The 26425-nt window shown below is 39.2% G+C and overlaps 2 protein-coding genes across 2 annotated transcripts; one reads left to right on the top strand and one right to left on the bottom strand.

Annotated features, from left to right (window-relative positions):
• Positions 1 to 22563, top strand: LOC306872668 (alpha-1A adrenergic receptor-like). The gene is made up of 2 exons (XM_079421344.1): positions 1 to 1285; positions 18989 to 22563. Exons 1-2 carry the CDS (start codon positions 361 to 363, stop codon positions 19540 to 19542), a joined length of 1479 nt encoding a protein of 492 aa, XP_079277470.1. The 5' UTR covers positions 1 to 360; the 3' UTR covers positions 19543 to 22563.
• Positions 22564 to 23817: 1254 nt separating this feature from the next.
• Positions 23818 to 24882, bottom strand: LOC306872454 (5-hydroxytryptamine receptor 4-like; the record flags this gene model as incomplete). Its single annotated transcript, XM_079421015.1, has 1 exon — positions 23818 to 24882. The coding sequence occupies one exon, from the start codon at positions 24880 to 24882 to the stop codon at positions 23818 to 23820; it is 1065 nt and encodes a 354-aa protein (XP_079277141.1).
• Positions 24883 to 26425: the final 1543 nt, after the last annotated feature.

The following is a 26425-nucleotide window of genomic DNA, read 5'->3' as shown; positions in this document are numbered from 1 at the left end:
ATTGAGACTCAGTAATCCAGTTTGGAGTGGTCGAGGATGCCATCAGAAATTGCCTCTCCATAAGACCTGCAGTGCATCGGCACTGTGGTTTTATAGACTTGGGAGCATATTAGTTGCTTATTATTAGTTTATTCTACCTCAAAATAGTTTTAAACCAGTTCAAGTGATTTTAAAGGTTATGCCACCACTGAAAAAAACGAGATAACTGGCGAGGTTTTCTCAGAAAGTAACGGATCCATCTGAAGAATCTGAATCTGAAGACACCTTCCAAGGGTGATGATGAATATGAAATTCAGCATGAACCGACCAGTCAACACCTTCGGACCAAACCAGTAAAAGTCGTCTTTATGGAGTTTCAAAATGACATTTTCTAAACTGCTGAACGAGAGCAAGGATGAATTCCCCTCGGACTTTCTCTCCAACATCAGCAACACCACCACCTGTGAGGGCATCACCCTTGACTCTCAAGTCATCGGTGTCGGAGTCTTTCTGGCCGTTTTCATTTTGGTGGCGATAGTCGGAAACATTTTGGTTATTCTGTCGGTGCTGTGCAACAAACATTTGCAGACGGTCACCAACTTCTTCATTGTGAACCTGGCCATAGCGGACCTTCTGCTTAGTATCATTGTCCTCCCATTCTCTGCGTCTTTGGAGGTGCTGGGATGCTGGGTGTTCGGTCGGGTCTTCTGCAACATTTGGGCAGCGGTGGATGTGCTCTGTTGCACGGCGTCTATTTTAAGTCTGTGCATTATATCTATAGACAGGTACATCGGGGTAAAATACTGTCTGAAATACCCCGCTATCATGACTGAACGGAAAGCAGGTGTCATACTCGTGGTGGTCTGGGTTTCTTCAATGGTGATTTCAATCGGACCGCTTTTGGGATGGAAAGAGCCTCCACCTTCTGACGAGAGCATTTGCAGAATCACGGAGGAACCGGGTTATGCTCTGTTCTCCTCTTTATTCTCCTTCTACCTCCCGCTCATGGTGATTTTAGTCATGTACTTTAGAGTATACATCGTGGCCCGCAGGACTACAAAAAGTTTGGAAGCGGGTGTGAAACGGGAGAGAGATAAATCAGTGGAAGTGGTGCTAAGGATACATTGCAGGAGCATGCCGGAGGATTCCAGCACGAGCTCCAAAACCAAAAATCACCCGTTCAGAAGTTCACTGTCCGTGAGACTCATGAAGTTCTCAAGAGAGAAGAAAGCTGCTAAAACCCTCGCCATCGTCGTGGGGATGTTCATTCTTTGTTGGCTACCGTTTTTCTTCGTTTTGCCTTTGGGTATGTATCAGTTATTCTCTGTTTGGTATGAGTTTTCGGACGATAATTTTCGTTATGGTTAGAGCAAAAATTAAACAGTGATGCTTTACATAAAATAAAAAATTAAAAAATTAAACCAAAGTAAAATACGTTACATTTCATTGCACTTTTTGCACTCTCAAAACATGTAAAATCGAAATCACAGAAATAATCATATTAGTGGAATTATAATTACTATGATGGAATATAATGGAATAAATGAATTCTCTAAATATAAAATAAGATTATACTGGACACTCAAACATTATTATTTTTAATTGTTTATTATTATTATTGTTATTATTATTATTGTCGTTGTTGTTGTTGTTGTATTACTGGAGAGTTAAATGAGAGAATGAAACTATCATTATTATTAATTTTTTTTTTTTGCATTTTTATAAATTCTTTTTGTTTATTGTATGTTATTACACAGACATTTGAGCCTGCTGGGATTTTTTTTATTTTTTTTTTTTTTCTAAATTTGGGTTGTATTATGTTGTTCCTGTATGAGACAATTCTCAATAAGAAAGAGGATTGGGTCCAAATTAGGATTAAAAAAAATTCCAATCGAATAATTTTGGACAAAAAAAAAAATGCTGGAATTTGAAAAAAATAAACACTTGAGCAAATCGTCATGGGTTTCTCCGTGGATAGACAAAACAGAAATGTTTAGCCGGATATAAAAAATGTGAAGCTGTTAAGTCATCCTTACTTTTCTCACTGACGAAAGCAGTTCCACGCCTCACTTTACTATTGCATTCAGTTAATACAATTAAATTAGAAGGCAAATGTGTGCAAATGGCATGAATGGGGTTTTGAGCAGGATTTGATAGCAACCTTTAAGTACTAAATTTTAAGGGAGATTGTATTGATGTGCTACACTTGATTATTAATGCTGTTGGTCTTTGTTTTGGAGAACACTGTGCTTTTTAGGATTCAGAAAAATAATAGTGCATGTTGAAGTGCAATAAAAAAAAAAAATCTAAATCAGCCAAATACAACCAAATACATGGTATGTAAACCAAAACAGATTTTTGCATTTGGTGACTCCTGTAAATAAATAAATAACAGTTAGGCATTCTGGTATATATGGCTAGAAAATATTAAGAAAACCCTATGCAACATCAATTTAAATTTGTGATGAAATAAAGCATTTCTACTCTTAACAAAGATCTCTCTTCTTTATGCAACTAGATCACGTTGAAAAATAACTATTGTTTGATTATCTTTATTAATATGTTGCCTTCATGTGTGACATGATATAACTACACATAACAACAGTACACATGCTGACCTGTATGTTGTCAAAACAAAGCATAATAATGAAGGAAGAAGTGAAAGGCTTGCGAAAGACTTATGAACAATTTTCCCCTTTTATAAAGGCAATGGCTTGAAGAGTTCATAAGAACATGCTTTGTTTCCTCATGGATCATGCATGCAATAAGTTCTCCTCACATTTTTTAGTACAATAGCTTATAAGTTTCTTCATTACAGTATGTCTCATAATATACCCACCCCTTAAATTTTATATATATATATATATATATATATATATATATATATATATATATATATATATATATATATATATATAAAATACTGTCAGTCCATAGTTATGAATTAAAATCTTCCTCTAATGAAACCTCTTGAAAAACATATGTTTTGTTTTGTTGGCCCACAAACTTAAGTTCTTTGCATCCCAGGGTTAACTGATTCCTACATAAAGAGATTTTAGGATATTCATAAAGCAGAGATGATTAATTACTATAAGTATGCTCAATCAAAGACCACCCATGGGAGACTGAAGCACAGACATTAAATGCAGTGTTCCAGTCATGCAACTATTACCCAAGATTATGTCACAGAGGCCAAAAAGTGTACTAGAAATGGGGGGAAAAATTGTCTCCTTTTACATAAAAATAATTTTGGTGTCGCTGACATCATTGTCTGAGGCATGAAATGGGTACATCTTAAGTAGCAAACAAATGACAGCAATTATCATTTTGACTATTATTGCCAATTTAAAATTACAATACGCATTAAAAAGAATAAACGTACATGGCATTGTACATTCCCCACAATGTATTGATTTTCCCCCAAACCCAACATCCCATCCATCTCCAGGGTAATCCAAGATTGTGGTTTTTGCCTGTCCCTGCTGGAATTCCACTCACAGTCAACTATGGGGAAAAATAGGGCAGCAGTGGTTGATAACATCTCCTGGCAAGCTTTGCATGTGGTGCTGGTGAAAGTCTGGGATCAACTCTTCTTTCATCCTTTTTTTGTTTTTTGCTCCCAGAGGTTACAGTCAATGAGTTGGGAAGGGGAACTTTGTTCAACCAGAGAAAATGAAGGAGGCAGTTTCACTCAGGTCCCTGACTAGCTCCTTCTGCCCAACGCTCCACTGCCTTAATCACAGCTATTAACGAGTTGAGTTAAATAGGGTGCTTTCATTTTCCAAAGCCTCAGCAACAGCCAGCCACCAGGACAGAGGAGGGATATGATATTGCATAGATCCACACGTACGCTGCAGCAGCACAAACTGTGAGGCACTGTGTTATATTGACAGAAATAAGGGATTGACTGATGATAAACCTTGCTTCAGTGTGAAGGTATTTGAAAATCTGGGGGAAAATTCTTATATTGAAACAAATCAAAATAAAAGAGTGCTTTTGTGATTCACTTATAGTGCTCTCTAAAATGCTTGATTTTCATTCAATGTTGTCATTCAATGTTGCTCATGGCAATGCTGTATTTCAGTCCACTCATCCGGGTAACCACAACCGGCGCTACTTTCAGCTCTCATATTGCAGACTTGTTCTGTCTTATTTCAAATAAATGCAATTTCCACTAGATTATGTCTCAGTTGTAGTTATGGTGATAATTACCTCAGAGCTCTTCGGTATTAATCAGAGGTGTAAAGACTACCGGAAAACTATACTTGAGTAAAAGTACAGCTACCTTACCGTATAAAGTCACCAATTCCAAAAATGTTTGATTTGATTTTAACATTACTTAAGTATCTTACTCATACTAAATATAGGCTCAAAGATGCACTCGTCAAAGAGACATGCAAGTCAAAAACTGTAACATTGTGGAGAAGCTGGAGAAAACAGACTGAGGCAAGGATCTATGTGCAGGCATTTCATGGAAAAACTAGAACAAACAATAAGCCAAAAACCAAAGGGAATAAAGAACAGAATGGCAGGCAGAGGCGGACAGTAGTGGAGTACATTTACTTGAGTATTGTACTTGAGTACACTTTTTTGAGTATCTTTACTTGGGCAGGGGTGTTCATTTTTTATTTTTTTGTCAACTCACTGGTTTTATTTCTATAAGTTTTTTAACATTCTAAAAGCTCTTTATTCCAAAAATACTACAAGTTAGTCTGTGTATTCAGTAGGTGTAATGCATTGTAAGTTGCTTCAGAGGTATTGCAAGTATTACATACAACAAAAATAAAACAGTGCATTGACATAAAAAAGGAAATTTACTTTTGGTACTTGAGTACTTTTAAATGCCAGTACTTCTGTACTTTTACTTAAGTAAAAATCTGTCTTAACACCTTTCTCTTGTAATGGAGTAATATTTGACCAGCAGTATCTGTACTTTCACTCAAGTAATGGAGTTGTGTAATTTGTCCGCCTCTGATGGCAGGCATTACATTCAACAACTCACAAAGAACTAAAGAAACACTAGGGCTATATATACAGGAGGCTAACAAGCTGAACAAGATAAGATACAAACTGACTACAAACACCACGGGAGACAGGAAGTGACATAAAGGTTTAAGACAAGGCACAGAGAACATGTAACACAAACAAGAAAGAGCTTATTTGTGAGGAGAGCAATCATGTTTATTTTCTAAAATCAAAATAAAACTGAACACCTCAAAATTGCAATAAATAAATAAATATAATTTAAAAAATTTAATTAAAAAATTTAATTAAAAAGTCAAAGTCTTCGTGCACTGGATATGCTGGTTTCGACCTTGTTGCCAGCTGCAGTCATATAAAACACCTGTGATTCACAACTACTTGCTCACATTCTTGTAAAGTAGCCTTGTTGACAAGTTTGGATGAGTAGGGGCAAAACGCACACAATATAGTACTTTCAGTGTCCTGTAGTTGGCGATATCATATCTTTTGTACCAGAAATAAATTGCTGCAGAAAAGCTAGGTGCCATGCAATATGTAATGTGTAACTGCAACACTCATTTCAAATGTAGTGGAGTAAAGAGTACAGATACTCATTTGAAAATGTAGTGAAGTAAAGAGTAAAAGTTGCTAATATCTTTGATACTCAGTAAAACTACAAAGTATCCGAAAAGATACTCAAGTACAGTAATTAGTTACATTTACTCCAATACTTTACACCTCTGGTATTAATATTACAGGTAAAATTATAGAATAATTTCAACTCAGTTTAATGTTTCATGTCCAAAATATTTTGGTGAGTAGCTGTGCAATAAGCAGGCAAAGTACAACCCAAATTCCGGAAATGGTGGGACGTTTTTTAAATTTGAATAAAATGAAAACTAAAAGAATTTCATATCACTTGAGCCAATATTTTTTTCACAATAGAATATAGATAACATAACAAATGTTTAAACGGAAATTGAACAATTTTATGCACAAAATGAGCTCATTTCAAAATTGATGCCTGCTACAGGTCTCAAAATATTTGGGACAGGGGCATGTTTACCATGGTGTAGCATCTCCTCTTCTTTTCAAAACAGTTTGAAGACGTCTGGGCATCGAGGTTATGAGTGGAGCGGCCACCATCTCACGTGGGATATGAACTGCCTGGAGATGCTGGCAGTGTTTCGAGCACTGAAACATTTTCTCCCAGACCTAAGAGATCGCCATGTGTTGTGCGCACCAACAACGCAGCGGTGGTCTCTTACATCTACCACCAGGGAGGTTTGTGTTTGCGCTCCTTGAACAAGCTGGCGCACCAGATCCTTTTGTGGTCCCAGGGCAAACTCCTCTCACTGAGAGCAGTGCACATTCATGATCGGGTGCAGGTCGGGTGCGGTTATCTAAATCAGACAAAAGTATAGGTGTGGGCGGCTGGCGAGTGGATAATTTATTTGAAGCTGCGGATTCGGGTGACATTTTAGCTCATCCGCGCATCACGAACATACATCCACAGAGCTGCCCTGTGGAGAAGGTCAGACCAGCTGATTATGTGCTATGGTCCCCTAAAGAGGGGTTTTCCTGCTACAAAGCAGACCCTCAGTCGGTGGATAGTTAATGACATTTCCATTGCTTATGAGTCCTCTGGTTTCCTTTTTGTGGGACAAGGCTCACTCGACCTGAAGTGTGGTGGCCTCCAAGGCCTTCTTGGCAGGTGTGTCTATGCAGGACATATGCAATGCTGCGGGATGGTCCACGCCCCTAACGTTCTTGAGGTTCTATGGCCTTGATATGCGAGGCACTCCCGACTCTTCTGTTCTTTTGTCCTAGTACACACTAGGCAGGGATTTGTCAGTCTGGCGGCGTGGGCATCTTGTTCCCAAAGCATTTTCGATGCAGCTCAAATTTCTGAAGGGGAACGTCTCAGGTTATGCATGTAACCATGGTTCCCCAAGGGGAACAAGATGCTGCGTCTCAGTGCCACACTTCCAGCATCCCTGCGAGTTCTAAAACCGTTATATACCTTTAAGAAGTCATAGTGCCTTCCAAAACATGCAAGCTGCCCATACTGTGCACTTATGCACACCCATACCATGAGAGATGCTGGCTTTTGAACTGAATGCTGATAACACACTGGAAGGTCTCCCTCCTCTTTAGCCCGTAGGACACGGTATCCATGATTTCCAACAAGAATGTCAAATTTGGACTCGTCTGACTATAGAACACTTTTCCACTTTGAAGCAGTCTATTTTAAATGGCTCTTCTGGACCATGTTCACATATGGCTTCCTTTTTGCATGATAGAGATTTAGTTGGCATCTGCAGATGGCACGGCGGATTGTGTTTACCGACAGTGGTTTCTTGAAGTATTCCTGGGCCCATTTAATAATGTCAATGACAGAATCATGCCGATGAGTGATGCAGTGTCATCTGAGGGCCCGAAGACCACAGGCATCCAACAAAGGTCTTTGGCCTTGTCCCTTTCTCCAGTTTCTCTGAACCTTTTGATGATGTTATGCACTGTAGATGATGAGATTTGCAAAGCCTTTGAAATTTGACATTGAGGAACATTGTTTTTAAAGTATTCCACAATCTCTTTACGCACTCTTTCATAGATTGGAGAGCCTCTCCCCATCTTTACTTCTGAGAGACTCTGCCTTGCTAAGACATCCGTTTTATAGCGAGTCATGTTACAGACCTGATGTCAATTAACTTAATTAGTTGCAAGATGTTCTCCCAGCTGAATCTTTTAAATTTTTTTTTTTTTTTTTTTTTTTTTTGCTTTTTCAGCCCTTTTTTGCCTCCGTGCCAACTTTTTTGAGACCTGTAGCAGGCATCGAATTTAAAATGAGCTCATTTAGTGGATAAAGTGTAATATTTATTCGTTTAAACATTTGTTATGTTCCCTATGTTCTATTGTGAATAAAATATTGGCTTATAGTTTTCATTTTATTCAAATTTAAAAACGTTCCAACATTTCCGGCATTCGGGTTGTATAATCAGCTGGTCATTACAGCAAAATAAACCACTTCATGGTGATACAAGGCTCCTCTGTTCCTCTTATATAATTGTACTTTTTGTAAGTAAGTTTTGGTAACACTTTATTTCGATAGTCCACTTTAGACATTCTACTAACAGTAAGTAACTTTGCAACTACACGTCAATTAGCAGTCATTGGAGTATTAGTAGACTGTCTGCTTAATATCTTCTAACACTTTATTTTGATGGGTTCACAGCATACAACATACTGACTATGAGAAACTTTGCAAGTATATGTCAACTTATTCTACTAACCCTTAACCTACCCTACTGAGAGTTAGTAGACATGTAGTTGCAAATTAATGAGAATTAGTTGACATGTAGTTATAAAGTTACTTATAGTTAGTAGAATGCCTAAAGTGGACTATCGAAATAAAGTGTAACCTAAGTTTTTAATATGAAAAATCCACCCTCTAAATTATGGTCACATTTTTGGCATCAACATGCCCACCATGTTATTGTTGAGATGGATCAAGGGAATGTTTTCCTTAAGGTGTGTGTGTGTGTTTTTTTTTTTTTGTGCTGGACAGTGAAAGTCTCATTTCTGGTGACAAACAGAATTAAATGTTCCTGCTCTCCTAAAGAAAACTACAAATAGTTAACATTGCAAGGTTTATTCATTTTATTATTTAATAATTGCAAATATTGTCATTACATTATAGTAATTTTTAGAATATACATGATTAATCTAGTGCAGCAAGTCCAGAGGATGTAGAGAATGATTGCATTTTCTGGCAATGTAAAATTGTGCAACATTATGAATTTTGGTTTTTGTTATTTGGTCATTAATTTTCCCAAATACCATCTTTTTAGACTAAAGTGAGCGCTCTTTGCGAATGTTGTAAGAAATGTTTTAATAGTGTCTTTTTAAAGTGTTCCTTTCCATACAAAAACGTTGCCTGCCTGTCAAAATTCTCTTGAACTTTTAGCCTCTAATACATTTACGTCAAACTGACACTGAATGCAGCTTGACAGGAACTTACACATGTAGCCAATAACCACAGACCATGTTAACATAGGTCTTGGGGTAATTGGTATGAGATGAGACAACTTTAACATGTGGCTACCTGCCAAACGCTCCTATAGTTCAAATGGCTTGTGCTAGGCAACTGTATTGCTAGAAACTGCCAGCATGCTTTTAACACTCTCAGCTTACAGTTGTAAATGAATTGCCTACCTGACTGCTTTGGGTTTTGAACCATAACCATAGTGTAAACCAGAACAAGCATGTTGGAAAAGCCACATTGGATATAAATGCCAACTTGCTTAACTTATTATGAGGCGGGCACAGTGAGTCCACATCCAAAATTTTGAAATTTCTACACATCCCATGCCCTCTCATTTGTTAATTTTTTTTAATATTTTGGCTTATTGATTATGCTTTCAGCTACCACTAAATGTCTACTTTTAGTTTGGCTTGATTTTCTTTTTAGCAGGATTCCTCAGAAGTTCCTCTAAAATCAAAACAGCATATCTGAAAGAGTCAGAACATCCACTTTTTCTGCAGTGTTGGTGCATGGAATGGTTCCAGATTGTCCAGAGTAAAGGGCTGCCACATTGTACATGATGCTCTGGCTAAAAGGAAGTTTTCTCTCAGTAGTTACCAAACATCCTGTTTGGTGTGTCTCATAATTACAACAATTACCAAAAAGTAGCTTTCCATGGACTGGCTTTCATCTCAAAGTTCAAGTTCAATTTCAAGTTTATTTGTATAGTGCTTTTTACAATCGTTGCAAAGCAGCTCTACAGGAAATTAAGTTTCCACAATATATTTATATATTTCAGAACCTTAATATATTTAACTTATGGCAAAATTTGTTAATTCTGTATGTTGTTTGAGCATTGGCATCCTCTGAGGTCACAGTTGCAACCAATTGACGACCTCTAGCCAAGAGCGAGAACAGCATATCTCTTTGTTCATCAAAATCTGTTTCAACAAGAGTGGACTATTCCCAGTTCTCTCACTATCTATTCCCTCTAGTGCTATTTTTATACATCTCCACTGACAGGGGGAGGTATTCTGACCTCTCGTGACACTGAAATGCATGGCATGGGTGATGACAACTGTTTTATGTGTGAGATAATGCAGCGCTAGCCTCTTCTCACTCTCTGTGGGGAAAGCACAAGGCAGGGAAGAGATATTGGCAACATATGTGGTGTCTGTTGAAGGAAGATGGAGCGGAAATGTGCAGGTAGTGTAGATGTGTGGGAGGATAGGATGTGAAGAGAGACACAATGTAGACAGATTCCATCTGAGCCCAAATCCATTCAACCCAAATCTCATGATCTGTATCTTAGGTTAGTGCAGGTCTGCTGTAACTAAAAGATTGATTTGGCATTTAAAGTCAACATGAAATAGAAAATGGGCCTATTTACTCTCTAAAGAACCTTTTGTTGAATGGAAAGTTTCTATGGATGATAAAGGTTCTACAGGCATCAATGGTAATTTATTTTTAAAGGGACGTTCACCCAAAAATGTAAATTCTGTCATTAATTACTCACCCTTATGTCCAAATCCCTAAGGCCGTTGTTCATCTTCGGAACACAAATTTGGATATTTCCAGTGGTGTAATGTAACTTTGAGTAACTTGAGTTTTTATATTTTAGCCAACTTTTATTTTTACTCCAATACATTTCCTAATTATATATAAATGTATACTTTTACTCCGATACATTTCCCCAAAGCCTATTCGTTACTTACTATAAAATAAAGTCAGAAGAACACGGACTGCAGGTTTGACGAATCAATGGTCTTGCGCCTTTGGTCAAGTCGAGTCTGGGGTGTGCGATAGGCCTATACAGTATATCTTCTGCGATTAATATGGTAAGTGTTGTTGTAATGATGTGTAATCTAACATTATCAAGCAGGCTATATCACCAAATCACACACAGTTCAAGTGTGCATGCACGTTGATTAGTTAAAATTCTAGGCATTCTAAATTGTAGATGGCAAAAATGCTTCTGTATGCTTTTTAGGCAATAAGATTTAGATTAGATAGATTCAACTTTATTGTCATTTATGCAGAGTACAAGTACAGAGCTAATGAAATGCAGTTAGCATCTAACCAGAAGTGCAAGAATATAGTGTTTTATATACATATAAGTGCAGAGTAAATGAAGATATGATTTACAGAATGTACAGTGGAATTGCTATATACAGTATTGAGCAGAGTATATACAGAATATAAATAGGAATGCAATGTAGGGATTGTATGTACATTATGAACAGAGCAATGTAGGATTATATAGATTACAGATTATATATACACATTATGAACAGCAGAGACGTGAGAACAGTGGTAATAAATAAATACAGCTGGATGAGTGTGTGCAAAATATTGATAGAACAATGTATTCTATGCAAAATAGCAGTAGTGCAATATTTTATAGAAATAGTTTACTATGCTTTGTATAGTAACAACTTTATACAGTTTATAGTGTAATAATTTTAACAATGTGCAGTCTGTGCAAAATATGAGTAGTGCAAATGCATGTGTGTAAAGTACTGTGACCAGTGCAGTAATAAGCAGGTGCAGGTTAGATTGGTGGTGTGGCGTTCAGAAGTGTCACAGCTTCGGGGAAGAAGCTCTTCCTGAGCCTACTAGTGCGAGAGCGTAGGCACCTGTAACGCCTGCCAGATGGAAGGAAGGTGAAAAGTCCATGGTTAGGGTGAGAGGCATCCTTGATGATGTTTCTTGCCCTGCCCAGACAGCGCTTATGATAAATGTTCTCAATGGAAGTTAACTGGGTGCCGGTGATCCGTTGAGCAGTTTTCATCACCCGCTGGAGTGCTTTGCGGTCAGATGCGGAGCAATTGCTGTACCATACTGAGATGCAGTTCGTGAGTATGCTCTAAATGGTACAGCGGTAGAATTCCACAAGGATCCTGGGATTCAGGTGAACTTTAAGAAGTAAAGGCGCTGCTGTGCCTTTTTGACCAGAGTGGAGGTGTTATGGGACCAGGTGAGGTCATCAGAGATGTGGATGCCAAGGAACTTGAAACTCGACACACGCTCCACTACAGCTCCGTTGATGTAGATGGGTGTGTGTGCATGACTCCTAGTCCGCCTGAAGTCCACAATGATCTCCTTTGTCTTCTGGGTGTTTAGTTGTAGATTATTGGTGGCACACCACACAGCCAGGTGCTGCACCTCATCCCTGTAGGCTGATTCATTGTCATCCTTGATCAGACCTACCACCGTGGTGTCATCTGCAAATTTAATTATGGTGTTGGAGCCATAAACAGGAACACAGTCATGGGTGAAGAGGGAGTACAGGAGAGGGCTCAGTACGCAGCCCTGTGGCACGCCGGTGTTCAGGGTGATGATGGAGGAGGAGAGGTTATCTAACTTAACGGACTGAGGTCTGTTAGTCAGAAAATCTAGAATCCAATTGCAGATGGGTGTGCTGATTCCAAGCTGGTTGAGCTTGGAGATCAGCTTGGAGGGGATTACTGTATTAAATGCAGAACTGAAGTCTATGAACAGCATTCTCACATGTGTGTTTTGACTGTCCAGGTGGGTGAGGGCAGAGTGAAGTGCTGTTGAGATGGCGTCCTCTGTTGACCTATTGTGGAATGGGTCTAGTGTAGCAGGGAGACAGGATTTTAAGTGGGATGCAACCAGTTTCTCAAAACACTTGGCAATGATGGGGGTGAGTGCAACAGGACGGAAGTCGTTAGGGACCGAGGCAGTGGAATGTTTCGGTACCGGTACGATGGTGGAGGTTTTGAAGATAGTGGGGACAGTTGTTTGGGCCAGGGACAGATTGAAAATGTCCGTGAAGACCTCAGCTAGCTGCTCCGCACAGGCTTTAAGCACACGACCAGGTATTCCGTCAGGGCCAGCTGCCTTCCGTGCATTCACCTTACGCAGAGTGGAGTAAACATCTGATGTGGAGAGAGTGAGAGGCAGTTCACTGGGTTGATGCTCAGCTTTGAGTGAGATCTCCTTATTATTTTGATCAAAACGAGCATAAAAGTGATTGAGCTCGTCTGGGAGGGAGGCAGAGCTGGAGGGGGGCACAGAGTTAGGTGGTTTGTAATCTGTGATAGATTGTATGCCTTGCCACATATGCCGGGGGTCTGAAGAATTGAAGTGATCTTCAATCTTCTGTTTGTGTGTGAATTTGGCCTGGCAGATACCCTTCCTCAGGTTGGCTCTGGCTGAGCTGTAAGCCTCCTGGTCTCCAGACCTGAAGGCTGCATCTCTTGCTTTGAGCAGGAGGCGACCCTCTCTGTTCATCCAGGGCTTCTGATTGGGGAAAATTTTTATTTTTTTGTGTGTGGTCACTCTGCTCACACAGCTGTTGATGTGCTCCATGACAGAGTTGGTATAAATGTCAATGTTAATCTGAGAGTTTGTGGTGGCCTGGGCAGCAAACTCACTCCAGTCTGTGTGCTGAAATTGATGTTGAAGGGTGGAGTCAGCAACTTCCAGCCAGATTTTAACGGTCCTTATTGTAGGTTTCACACATTTGATGACTGGGGTATACTTGGGGAGCAGGAACAAAGAGAGGTGATCAGACTGACCCAGGTGGGGGAGGGGTGTGACTTTGTAGGCATCACTCACATTAGAATGTGGTCCAATGTTTTATGTCCCCTTGTAGTGCAGGAAACATTTTGATGAAATTTAGGGAGAACAGATCTAAAAGTGCAGTGATTGAAGTCCCCAGCAACGATAAAGGCTCCATCCGGGTGCAGGGTTTGTAATTTGCTAATAGCAGCACAAAGTTCTTTCATAGCCACGTTAGCATTAGCGTCCGGAGGTACATAAACTGCAGCAGCAACAATGCAAGTAAACTCACGTGGTAGATAGAATGGCCTGCACTTGATAATCAGGAACTCCAGCTCAGCAGAGCAGTAGGTATCAACAATGACAGAGTCTTTACACCATGATTTATTTACATAAATGCATACTCCACCACCCTTGTTTTTACCAGAGGTTGCTGCTACTCTGTCAGCCCTGAAGAGAGAGCGTCCATCCATATGCACCACGCTGTTTGGGACATCGTTGCAGAGCCATGTTTCAGTGAAGAACATAACATTACAGTCCATAAGCCATTTCTGTGTGAGGGTCCAGATCTTTAGTTCGTCCATCTTGTTCATCAGAGACCGTACATTGGCAAGGAAGATGCTGGGCAGAGCTGGTCGATGTGGGTTTAGCCTTAGCTTAGCACGCAGCCCTCCACGCTTTCCCCGTCTTTGTTTACAGTCTCGACGCCGATGCCGAGCACTTCCGGCCAGTACGAGTGATCCGCTTGTCCGCGGTGATCTCAGTAGCTCCGACGGGAGTTCGCTGAAGTCGAAAGGATGATCTAAAACTATGTTGGAACACTGTTTGTTGATGTCCAAAAGTGACTGTTTAGTATAGCTGTAGTTCGCATAGCTGAATCGCGCGAACACGAGTGAAATAACCAGGTAAATTAACACTATTTTCCTAAATCTGGTAAGACGCTGAGCCTCGCGATGTGTTCGCGCCGCCATCTTGGTCGAAATTGTAAGTCACAATAAGTGACTTACAGTACATTTTAGACATAATACTGCTTGTTTTTGCTAAGGAAAATTGTTCCAAACAAAGATTACAGCACAGTCTTGCATCTCTGAGCAACAGACGGTGTTTACTTATTGAATGAATCAGCTATTTTAATGAATGAGTTGATAAAAATGATTCAGTAATTCACTCATTAACACAGTCAAATGCTTTGTTCCTGAATGAATTAGCAGTTTGAATGAATCGGTTGAATCTCAATGACTCACTCATTAACAGTCACCTACTGCCGGTTTTAATTTCACATATCGAATATTTTTTACATGTCTTGAATTATTTTAAATATCAGTATTCAACGTTTTATGTTAAAAGACAAAACAAAACAAAAACATTAGGTCATCATTTAAACTGCATCTGTAACTGCAGTTTAAATGCATCCATGCCTACTCTGAGCTACACTGAACTGTGTAAATACATCTACATGCTGTTTCAGATGCAGATTCCAGAAATGTTTTCTTATGTTGGAATGAAAGACACTAAGTACCTGATGAAGTGCTTCTTATTCTTACCCAAAAATACAAAATGGAAAAAAAGAGTTAAAACTGAACACAATCTTGCTACTCAAGCTGCGTATGAACATATATATATATATACACATATACACATATATATTGCTTCTTTTCCATTTTGCATTTATTTGTACTTCAACTTTCAATACTTAAGTACTTTTAAAATTTTAAAAATACTTTTCGTACTTAAGTACAATAAATATCAAATACTTTAAGACTTTTACTCAAGTAATATTCTAAACGGTGACTTCAACTACTACCAAAGTTATTTTCTAGTAAGATATCTGCACTTTTATCTGCCTAAAAACCTGGGCTGATCAGCTGGCCCCCATCTTCACACAGATCTTCAACAGATCACTGGAGCTGTGCGAAGTCCCCTCATGCTTCAAATGCTCCACCATCATCCCTGTCCCAAAGAAACCCAAAATTACTGGACTTAATGACTGCAGACCTGTGGCTCTAACATCTGTGGCCATGAAATCATTTGAAAGACTGGTTTTGGCTTATCGGAAGGACATCACTGGTCCCTTACTGGACCCCCTGCAGTTTTCCTACAGAGCAAACAGGTCTGTGGATGATGCAGTCAACATGGGACTGCACTTCATCCTGCAGCATCTGGACAGACCAGGGACTTATGTGAGGATCCTGTTTGTGGACTTCAGCTCCGCTTTTAACACCATCATCACGGACACCCTTCAGAATAAACTGACACAGCTCTCCATCCCCACCTCCGTCTGTCAGTGGATTCTCGCCTTTGAGAAAATGAAAGCTCAGATGGCCCGATCTGGGATCTTCCCCTTATGTCGTCATACGGGGAAAGGTTACCTCCCCTTTCTCTGCTTTGCCCGCCCATGAGAAAATGAGCTACGACCGTGCGAGGCGAGCGCAATATTTATTTTTTTCCTCGAGAGACATCATGGCTTGCAAACGAGCGAAGCACTGTTTTGCGTCTGAGTAATAAACTGCGCATATTAACAGACAAATTATGTTCATATTTAAAAGTCCAAACAGTCAGTAAGCGACAAGTGCTTGGAAACGTTGTTTTTTAAATAATTTATTGATGAGTCTGCTGCTTTAAGGCAAACTGAAACAGATGCCGAGAGAGGCGACACTGCGCTGGGAGAGAGACCTCACGCTGGCTGGGCAGTACTGGAGACATCTTCCAACTGAATGATAAGGTTTTTTTTTTGTTTTGTTTTTCTTTTTAAGTCGCTAGGCTTGTTAGTATGTACCCGTTATGGGAAAAAAGCCGCCTAAAGGGTCTGAAAGTTACTAAATATTGTGCTAAAGTCGTGCTCGTGTGTGTGAGACGCGGGAGCTGATGGCAGCAGGAGGTGGATATTGTTGCGGTCTATGTGTATGTGTGGGAAACACTGACTGTATCCAGACACAATATTTTAAACTAACCATTCGGAGACGTCCTGCTGTAGCCGCTGAGTTGCAACTTCTTCATCTGGTGCTTCTCCTTCCGGATCAGATTCTGGGTCAAACTGAAAAGCTTGAAGGACTGCGTGTCTACAAGCCATTGTGATACATCCACTGTCAACATTAGCGCATGGTACCGTGGCCGCAAGGTGCAGGACACACACCCACCCTCCACCTTGCCCCGCCTCTCTCCTCATCATTAGCATTTAAAGCTACAGACACAGAAATGGCTCATCCTAAGGAAAGCTCATTGTGGGACTGGCTCATAGTGGCTGAAATTCTGCACCAAGGCTGAATTTCGGGAACGAGACTTCAGATACAGTACTAGGGGCCACTTAGGCCTATATAAAAGCATCCAAAAAACAGCATGTCATGGGACCTTTAACAACCTGGAGCTCAAAACTATGGAGATGATTGTGGACTTCAGGAGAAAATCCCCTGCACTCCCCCCACTCACCATCATGAACAGCACTGTAACAACAGTGGAGTCATTCAGATTCCTGGGCACCACCATCTCTCAGGACCTGAAGTGGGACAATCACATTGAGTCCATTGTGAAAAAGGCCCAGCAGAGGTTGTACTTTCTTCGCCAACTGAAGAAGTTCAACCTGCCACAGGAGCTGCTGAAACAGTTCTACTCTGCCATCATTGAATCCATACTCTGCACTTCAATAACTGTCTGGTTCAGCTCAGCTACCAAATCTGACCTCAGAAGGCTACAGAGGGTAGTCTGCTGAGCGAATCATTAGTACAACCCTCCCCAGTCTCCAAGAACTGTATTCATCCAGAGTGAGCAAAAGGGCTGGTAAAATCACTCTGGGCCCCTCACATCCAGCACACTCCCTCTTTGAACTGTTTGAACTGGTCGACGCTACAGAGCTCTGAGAACCAGAACGACCAGACAAAGAAACAGTTTCTTCCCTCAGGCAATCCATCTCATGAACACTTGACAATAAAACGCAGAACACGCAACTCTATTATTTATTCACCACTCTTGCTTACGTTTTTATTTATCTAATTTTTTTTTCATTTCAAATTTGCACATATCAGACCCGTACACACATAATTGTCTATATTATATATTGTGTTCTTGCTGTTTTGTACTTTGCCTATTTGGATATTTGTATTATTCTTTATTATCTGTGTCCTGTCCTGTTGCTGTCTCTCTGTTGCACTGTGGAGCTTCTTTCACTATAACAAATTCCTTGTATGTGTAAACATACTTGGCCAATAAAGCTCATTCTGATTCTGATTCTAATTCTGATTCTGGTAATGTTTATAGATTTGTATGGCCATATTGTGTCACCACATATGGTGCTAGTATAAAAATATTAAACGGTGATTCTGATTCTTTTACTTACTTTTACTTAAGTATGGCTTTCAGGTAGCCTACTTTATACACCACTGGATATTTCTGATGAAATACAAGAGCTTTCTGACCCTCCATAGACAGCAATAGAACTGACACTTTCAAGTCCCAGAAAGGTAGTAAGGAAATTGACAAAATAGTCCATTTGACATCAGTGGTTCAACCGCAATTTTATAAAGCTACGAGAATACTTTTTGTGCAAAGAAAACAAAAATAACTTTATTCAACAATTTCTTCCGTCTTCCGTGTCAGACTTCTACATACATTCACAACAGTACAACTCTTAATTTGTGTTGCGAAGATGAACAAAAGCCTTATGTGGAATGATACAGTATGTGTGTGAGTAAATAATGACAGAATTTTTATTTTTGGGTGAACTATCCCTTTAAGAGTGGGGGTGAGTTCATTTTGGGGTGAACCTTATGATATGTGATTCTGGTTTTACTGTGAACAATTCATTGTTGCATGTTATTCCAAAGAAAACAATTTCTCTTTGTAATCTTTGATCAGAATGCAACAACTTGCTTCTCTTCTGTAACAACGTTCTATTTCCACTGACGTCATGTTGGATAATGTTAACCAATAGGCAAATAGCTATTTAATAAATGTTTTATCAAGCCTGCATTTGGTCCTCCCACTTTTCACAATCCAATCATTTCCCAATGGATAAAATAAAATCTTGCCTTGCATTTTTTTTTTCTTTAAGCATCCTTCACTCAGAAACGCATCAAATTACTGCAGTGAAATGGGTTGCAAATTGCAGTTCATGTTGATTATAACGACTAATGGCCTTGTGTGGCCAGTCTATCAAAGGTAATAGTGCTTGTTTGGTTTGGAGGAGAATTGGGGAATGACATATTGGCATCCCTCCCACATGGTGAGAAGACATGCCACGTAAAATGCATCAGACTTCTCTAGTGAGCTGAAGGAAAAAAAAACAATGTGCAAAGTATATAATCTGTCTGCTGGGTATAATTAGACACACATGATTGAGAACAGTGAACTCGCAGATTTTACCTTTTCAATGTGTGGGGGGAGAATGGTAGCTTCAGGCTATAAGTTTACTTGAGCCACAGTGTTATTTCCCATGTAAATAATCTTGCTTGAGCCGACAATTAAATGTTTTTCCACCTCTCTCTCTTTCTTTGCGTTCCTCAGGCTCTTTCTTCCCAGCTCTAAAACCCTCTGAGGTGGTGTTCAAAGTAATCTTCTGGTTGGGCTACTTCAACAGTTGCATTAACCCTGTTATTTACCCCTGCTCGAGCAAGGAGTTCCAGCGCGCCTTTACCCGACTGCTGCGCTGCCAGTGCCAGCGGCGCCGCCGCATCCTGCGCCGTTTCTACGACCAGCGCTGGAGAACAGCCATGCGAGGAGCCCGGAGGGACCCGCACAGAGACCACTGCTCTGGATTTCCCTTTCACGAGCAGTGCGATAACTCAATCTATTCCTGCCAGAGCAAGAGCCGGCCTCTTAGTCTGAAGAGCTGGAGCTTCTTCCCCCCTTTACAGAAGTCCTCCTTCCAGCTGAAGGAGAAAATGAACAACCTTTCCAATAAGATTAAGAACGGGACGGGGAAGAGTAGCACGTCTGCTCTGGCCCGGACAGAGATTGACACGGTCTCCATGGGGATCTATAACGACTGTAGCGATCAGAGCGGCTACCAGATCTACGACCTCACAGAGTGCTACGGCCTGAAGGAAACAGACATCTAAACAAAGACAGAGATTACTGTTTGTTTTCCCTGAGAGCTCTGACCCACTGCCAGTTCTTAGGAATTGTTTGATTTTTTTTTTCCTCAAAGACTAGTATTCTTGTTATATCTTAAAGTACACAGTCAGGAAGCAAATATGAGGAAAAAAATTACAAGGGCAATGTGTGTTAAAGGAGATTAATGTATTTTCACATGGATAATTTAAAAATATTTCTTTAAAAGTGGGAAAAGTACACTGAATGGAAAAATTATGAGGGGGGAAAAACTTATCTGCACTGGATCAGAACGAAAAGACTCATAGCTGCTGGGTATCTGTATATCGTGTTGTCCATGTGGCCTTTGAGAAATAGTCTGTGTTTCAAACTCTCTGATGACCAGCAACGATTTGAACTGTATTTACAAAGAGAGATTGTTACAGTTTCTTTGACTTGTTGTCCAATAAGTGTGAATGGAAAACACATTTGACTGTGACGTATTTGAGAGATTGTTGAATCCATGACACTGATTTGTACTGACATAATGATTCACTGTGATTCGCAGATTTCTGTGGAATTCACTTTTAAATGATTCTAAATTGATTCAGATACCTTTAAATGTGAGGCACAGTTTGTAACCCAAACAGATTTTGTGCAGATGTTTTCAGTATTACAGAGGGTAGTTGAATACTGTGCTGTTCATGTACTATTCGTGCTATTCTCATTTCAACCATGAGATTTATGTCATCCCTAAATAGACAAAAAAAAAAAAAAAACATAATTCATGGACTACAACTCAGTTTTTGTGTTGTTGAGAAATGCTTTTGGTTTCTTTGTAATGCTGATGTGACAGTGTCAGTGTCAACTATTAAACATAATAAATCTGAAAAGAGCATGCAGTTGATCAAATATGTGTATTTGATGAATCTTGAAAATAATGAATCCATTTTATTAAACAACCATCCCTTTTGAAAGAAAAATCAGATTCTATCATTTTAATAATGTTATTTGCTCACAGCAATGAGATTACATTGAAATCAATTACTGAATATCGTATCTGACTTTTCTCCTGCGAAATACTTAAAGCAATAGTTCACCACCCCTAAATGAAATTCAATCATTTACTCACCCTCATGTTGTTCCAAACTCATATGACTTTGGTTAATCTTCAAAAACTATTTAAGATATTTTCCCTCCATAGTGCGCCCAGGTAACCAAAACTTACAAGATCCAAAAAGGTTATAAAGCTGTCATAGAACATTCTTGTGCAGAGGCTCTATATAATGAACAGATTTAATTTAGGCATTTATTTACATATAAACACACATACATAGAGAGAAACAAACAAGGAAGCTTGTGCGGTCGTATCAGGTTTCATTAAAATACCGGAGATTAACTGAAATCTTATGGTTTTGGAATAACATGAGGGTGAATAAATGATGATAGAATTTTCATTTTTGGGTGAACTATCCCTTTAAGACTCTACAACTCTCATTATTCACACAGGCAAATTTGCAACTGCTTTGTACAAAAGGTCAGATGTTCTTGCTTGTATTCAAGATGCTCTTTGGTGGAAAATGATCACGTCATGCCAGAGAACATGATTATCAGACAGTTTAGAGTAACTTGTGGAGTTCATGCTACTCAAGTGCTGCTGACATTTAAAGAAAAGAGGAACATACCAAATGCTAAGTCATCCTGAAACTCATTGCATGTCTCTAGAAGAGATTTGACAGTGTTACATGCTGTGCTCACATTTGCCAAGATGTGAAAAATACACATTCATTTCATAGCTTTGTACTCTTACTGCACATCACTTATTATCCAAGGAATTTTAGGAGAAACATCTGAGACGAAGTTGATACTTAACCAAAACATTACTGAGAACTCTATGATGTCTCATGAGTCATGAAAAAGCAGTCTCTTCTTTTTCTATCAATTCATTTACTCATTAATGATGAAAAATCTCAAATGGCCAGTAGAGGTCACTGTTAATATAAATTAGTTGCAAATTCCTACAAATTTTACAACAGAATTGGAAACACAATTGTTAACAGGAAGCATCTAAAAGAAGTCTGAATCATCTCACATTATGCTTAATTATAAAAGTGTGAAGATTGCTTGTGAGGATAGCATACTGTATGTGAGAACAAACTGTTTTTGAAAAGTGATTTCCTGTCCTCCCCTGTTTCCTGTGGATTACTGAAGACTAACACCAGCATACAGTTCTTTATGGGTTCCTTCAGCTAAGCACTTGTATGTTTTGACTTGTCACAAAAATGACTTCACGTACATTTCACTGCCTTCTGAGCAGTGCCAGAAATGTCTAAAGAAGGACATTAGAGTAAATGGACAGGCACAGAGGTAACAGAACATTAGCTTAATTTTAAAAAAAAGGCACGATACTGGATGTTTTCCAGAGACTATTTCCATTTTCAAAATTATTACATAAATTTTTGATTATAAAGAACCACACCCCCCAGTTCCTTTATCTTTGCTTACCTCACTATTGAAGCAGGCAGACCAGCTGGGGCCAATTCTCTGTCTGGCAGTCATTTCATAAGAATTATATCAAGAAAACGTGATCACAACTGAGATTTAATTTCCATCATTATATAATTATTTGTTCTCATGCATATTTTAGTTATGACTCTGATGTTCTGCAGGTCAGGGGTGCTAATCTGTGACAGGGGAGGATGTGTCACACATCTTTGGAGTATTTCTTTTGATAGACACATTATGTACAGGGTAACTCCACTGTAACTGCACCCTTAAAAAAGCAAAAACCTAATGTTCCTGGTTGTTCCTCATTGTGTTTATTATTGCATGCTGCCATATTTTGTTGAACATAACATACCAGAACTGTTTCTGACTTTAAAATGTGCTCTTAACCATTTTGGATTCCCACTGTTACAGCTTGTACCACAGAATGCTCATAATTCTGCCAATATACAAAAGGTAAAGTTCTGTTTGTTACATTGAGTGCACTTTGTATTAGTGTTGGCAATAGATGCAATCGAATAAAGGATTATTTGCTGCAAAGCACCAAATCTGTGAAAAAAAAAGATGAATGCAGGCCAGACATCTAATTTATTCACACAGTAAAAAAAATTGAAAGAAAACACATTTTACAGGAAATTCAACACCAAATCACAATGTTTGCATGCACTTTATCACTTGTCATGCTGTTAGCCTAACAGAGTAATCCTCATCTCGCTGGGGTTTGTGTTATATCATTTATCATTATTTGGAACCCATAATGAGATTCCATAATGTGTTAATCCTTTAATTACAACGAATAATACCTATGGTCACCCATAGGGCAATAATGCATTCATAGCTATTTTAAATATGTTTTAAATATACAAAAATGGCCTATTGCCAATAGAAAATTAAAAATATATTTACATAAACATGTTTTAAATAACCATATGGCAAAAAATATATTTTGTGACCAAAATTATATATTCAAAATATATTTCTGAAATATAAAATATATTTTGTTTTAACCCTCATTTACCAAAATATAATTGAGGGACAAGAAAAAAAAAGAATATATATATAAATGTATTCCCATCATTTGTATGTTGCTTTGGATAAAAGCTAAATGACTAAATGTAAAATGTGTGTGTGTGTGTGTGTGTGTGTATATATATATATATATATATAGAGAGAGAGAGAGAGAGAGAGAGAGAGAATTTTTTTTTTGAATATATTACAATATATTTAAAAAGATATCATACCCATCCAGGTCATGGCACCAATGTAACCCCTCTGGTTCTACTCACCTCACTATTTCTGAGCAGGATTTGAACTACATTTCTGGCATGGGGGTGGGGTGCGTTAGCAAGGACGCTAAAGAGCAAAGCCTCTAATGTAAACCGCTAGTGCACCCTTTTAAGATCAGGGGAAGTGAGGTTTACCTGCACAGCTCTTGTTAGCTGGCCTCCATTAAAATCTCATCCCTAAATCTCACTCCCATCTGGGTCACGGCGCTAGTATCACCTTTCTGGTTCTCCTCACCTCAATTGTTCTGGGGTGCATTCCCAAAAGCTACTATGACCGCAAGTTCTGTTGTTACCAATAGTATTCAATTAGCTAACTATGCTTTTGGGTTATGCACCCCTGCAGGATTCGAACCAGCATTCCTGGCATGGGAGGCAGGCGCACTCACAAAGACACTAAAGTCTATATTTGAACAATATTTATTTTTGGCCAAAAAAACATATTTTGCCATATGGGCTGGACAGGAACAAGTTTGGGATATTTTACGAAAACAGATAATCTGCCACAGATAAAATCTACTGGTTGTCGGTGCGCTCAGTGGCATCTCTTTTCGAGTGAGAGAGGTCCATTCCTTGAGCTGTTCCATGCAGACATATTCTGCAGCCCATGATCATGAGGAAAGCCCTACGGAAGGATCGGTTAAAGAAACCATAGAGGAAAGGGTTTAGGGAGGAGTTGACATACCCCAACCACAGGAAAACATCCCATATCACAGCAGCAGTCCCATACTCAATAAATGGGTCGATGATATTAACAGTAAAGAACGGCAACCAGAAAAGAAGAAAAACTCCCATGATGATGCCCAGAGTTTTGGCCGCTTTTCTTTCCCTCCTTACAGAGTTACGATGTTTTTGTTTCTTGCTCGAGTCCTTGCCCACACCTGCCGCCATTTGTGCCTCCATCGCACTTATCTGCATGGCTTGCCGCTTTGCCGCTTTGTAGATTTTCCAGTAGGCCACCAACATGGTCACCATAGGCAGGTAAAATGCAACAAGGGATGCCATAACGGCATAAACACGGTTCACCAAGAAGATGCACACGTTCTCAGGCAAAGGAATGTCCATGCCAAGCTTGTGCAGCCCGAGGAGGATTGGACCGAAGGAGATGAGGAAAGGAATGGCCCAGCAAACCACAATCAGCAGACCCACACGTTTACGGGACATCTTAAACGAATACACCAAAGGGTTGCAGACGGCGTAATAGCGGTCAAAAGCGATGCAGCTCAAATGGAAGATGGAGGCCGTGCAGAGCATAACATCCAAGCTGGAGTGAAGATGGCAGAAGGTTGGGCCGAAATACCAACATCCTTCCACTGTTCTGACCATACTGTATGGCATGACCACCAGGCCCACCAGGAAGTCAGCAACAGCCAGAGACATAACGAAAGAGTTTGTAGGACACTGCAGCTGTTTGAAGTAAGCAATGGCGAGAACCACCAGGAAGTTGCCGACAACGGTGCAGACGATCCCGGCGATGATGAAGACATAGAGGGCTACTCGTGAACCAGAGCTCCTCAATGTGGCACAGGGCTCGAAATCAGAGTCGAGTGAAATGTTGCTCCATTCCGAGGAGTTTTCCATGCTGTTCAACCTGGTGATAAACGAGACACATGCATTCAAGATTTATTCCCATAATCACTGATAAATGCTTTGTTTGATCTCACAACATGCTATGACCAAGAAGAAAAATGCTTGTTTGAGATATTGTCTAGTGTTGCAAATAAACTGCCATACTGATATATGAGAACAAAAATGTCTATGTCGTTTCACCACACCATAATAATCACTCTATTTCACCATTAATATTTTTGCTAAGTAACAACTGCCCCTGAAGCTCCTGTAAGGCTGGGAAAGCAGAACAGACTGGGAAACCAAAGCCAAATCTGCAATGAAAACAATATTTTGAATCCTTTACTGCTGGATATTGGCCAAGAATCATAAAAAAGCCCCTCAACTCAACCTTGTCTCAGGAATTGTATCCCTGCAGCGTGCCCCATTGTGACCTTTGGGATTACACCTAACGTGCATACCTAAAATGTCATCAGCATTGTTAAAGTTTAACTCAGTCCCTAAAGTTTAACTCAGCATGCAATCTGACACATTTAATTTTGCTATTGGAAAGAATTCAAAAGGATGGTGCAATGTGTTGCATAATTAAATACATTTTAGAAATAGCATATTTGAGATGTAATGAAGAAAACTTCCATTGCACATTCTTCATGTAAAATATACACCGTGTTAAATAAAAACCACCAATGAATTCTCTCAGATCCAGTCATGCGGAAGAGAGTGTCAGTTCCCAGTGACTGACAGGCATGTTTCTCCGCCCGTGACAGAACCTGAAAACAACATCTGGGGATGTTTGACGGAGAGGAAAAAGGAAGGATAGTGGGGGGAGGGTGGTTTTAGTTCAGTAATAATAAAACATTTAATTACCACCAATGGGACCGTGTGACAGGGAAAGGCAATGCTTAACATTTGCTCTTCCCTACGCTATCATTTAAGTCATTCTATCATTCTATATTCTAATTATGATTTCATTTTCTTTGCTATTTCTTAACTATTTTATGACTAATTATGGATCTATATAGCTCCTGTGTGGATATCAGCAATTATGACACAATTTAGGAAGTATTGGTTGTTGGTGTTTGCAATCAAGTCAAGTCACTTTTATTTGTATTGCGCTTGATACAATACTGATTGTTCAGTTTGGTACAACTAATTCAAGTTATTTAATTACAAAAACAAGTTAAATTCAGCTACAAGTAGCTCTACTGCAGATAACAGAAATAATAATACATTGATGTTGATGTCGCAAAAATGGTCAATTATGAAACCAATTTGAAATCATAATTTGTGTTCCACAGAAAATATAACAGCATTGGTTCAGAATGAGAGTAAGTAAACACTGACAAAATTTCTATTTAACAGTGAGCTATTTTTTGAATAATCATAATATCCATATAATGAATAATACAAATTGTGGTATGTATTGTAATATATTGTAGATCATCTACATAGTGTCCCTATGACAAAATGTTTATTAAAATGTGAATGAGTCTGAAGATTGACCCTAAAAATAGAGAAATGGCAAACGGCCTGATGTGCATGCTATATTGCACAT

The sequence above is a fragment of the Barbus barbus genome (genome assembly GCF_936440315.1).
Source record: "Barbus barbus genome assembly, chromosome: 7".
Lineage (NCBI taxonomy): Eukaryota > Metazoa > Chordata > Actinopteri > Cypriniformes > Cyprinidae > Barbus > Barbus barbus.
The sequence above is the reverse complement of the archived record's forward strand: the minus strand, read 5'-3'. Positions and strand labels throughout refer to the sequence as shown.

Excerpts from the sequence above, each read along its gene's own strand:
- LOC306872668 (XM_079421344.1), top strand. The coding sequence starts at position 361 with ATGACATTTTCTAAACTGCTGAACGAGAGCAAGGATGAATTCCCCTCG. Across the intron at positions 1,286-18,988 it reads TTTCTTCGTTTTGCCTTTGG|GCTCTTTCTTCCCAGCTCTA; the intron begins GTATGTATCAGT and ends TGCGTTCCTCAG.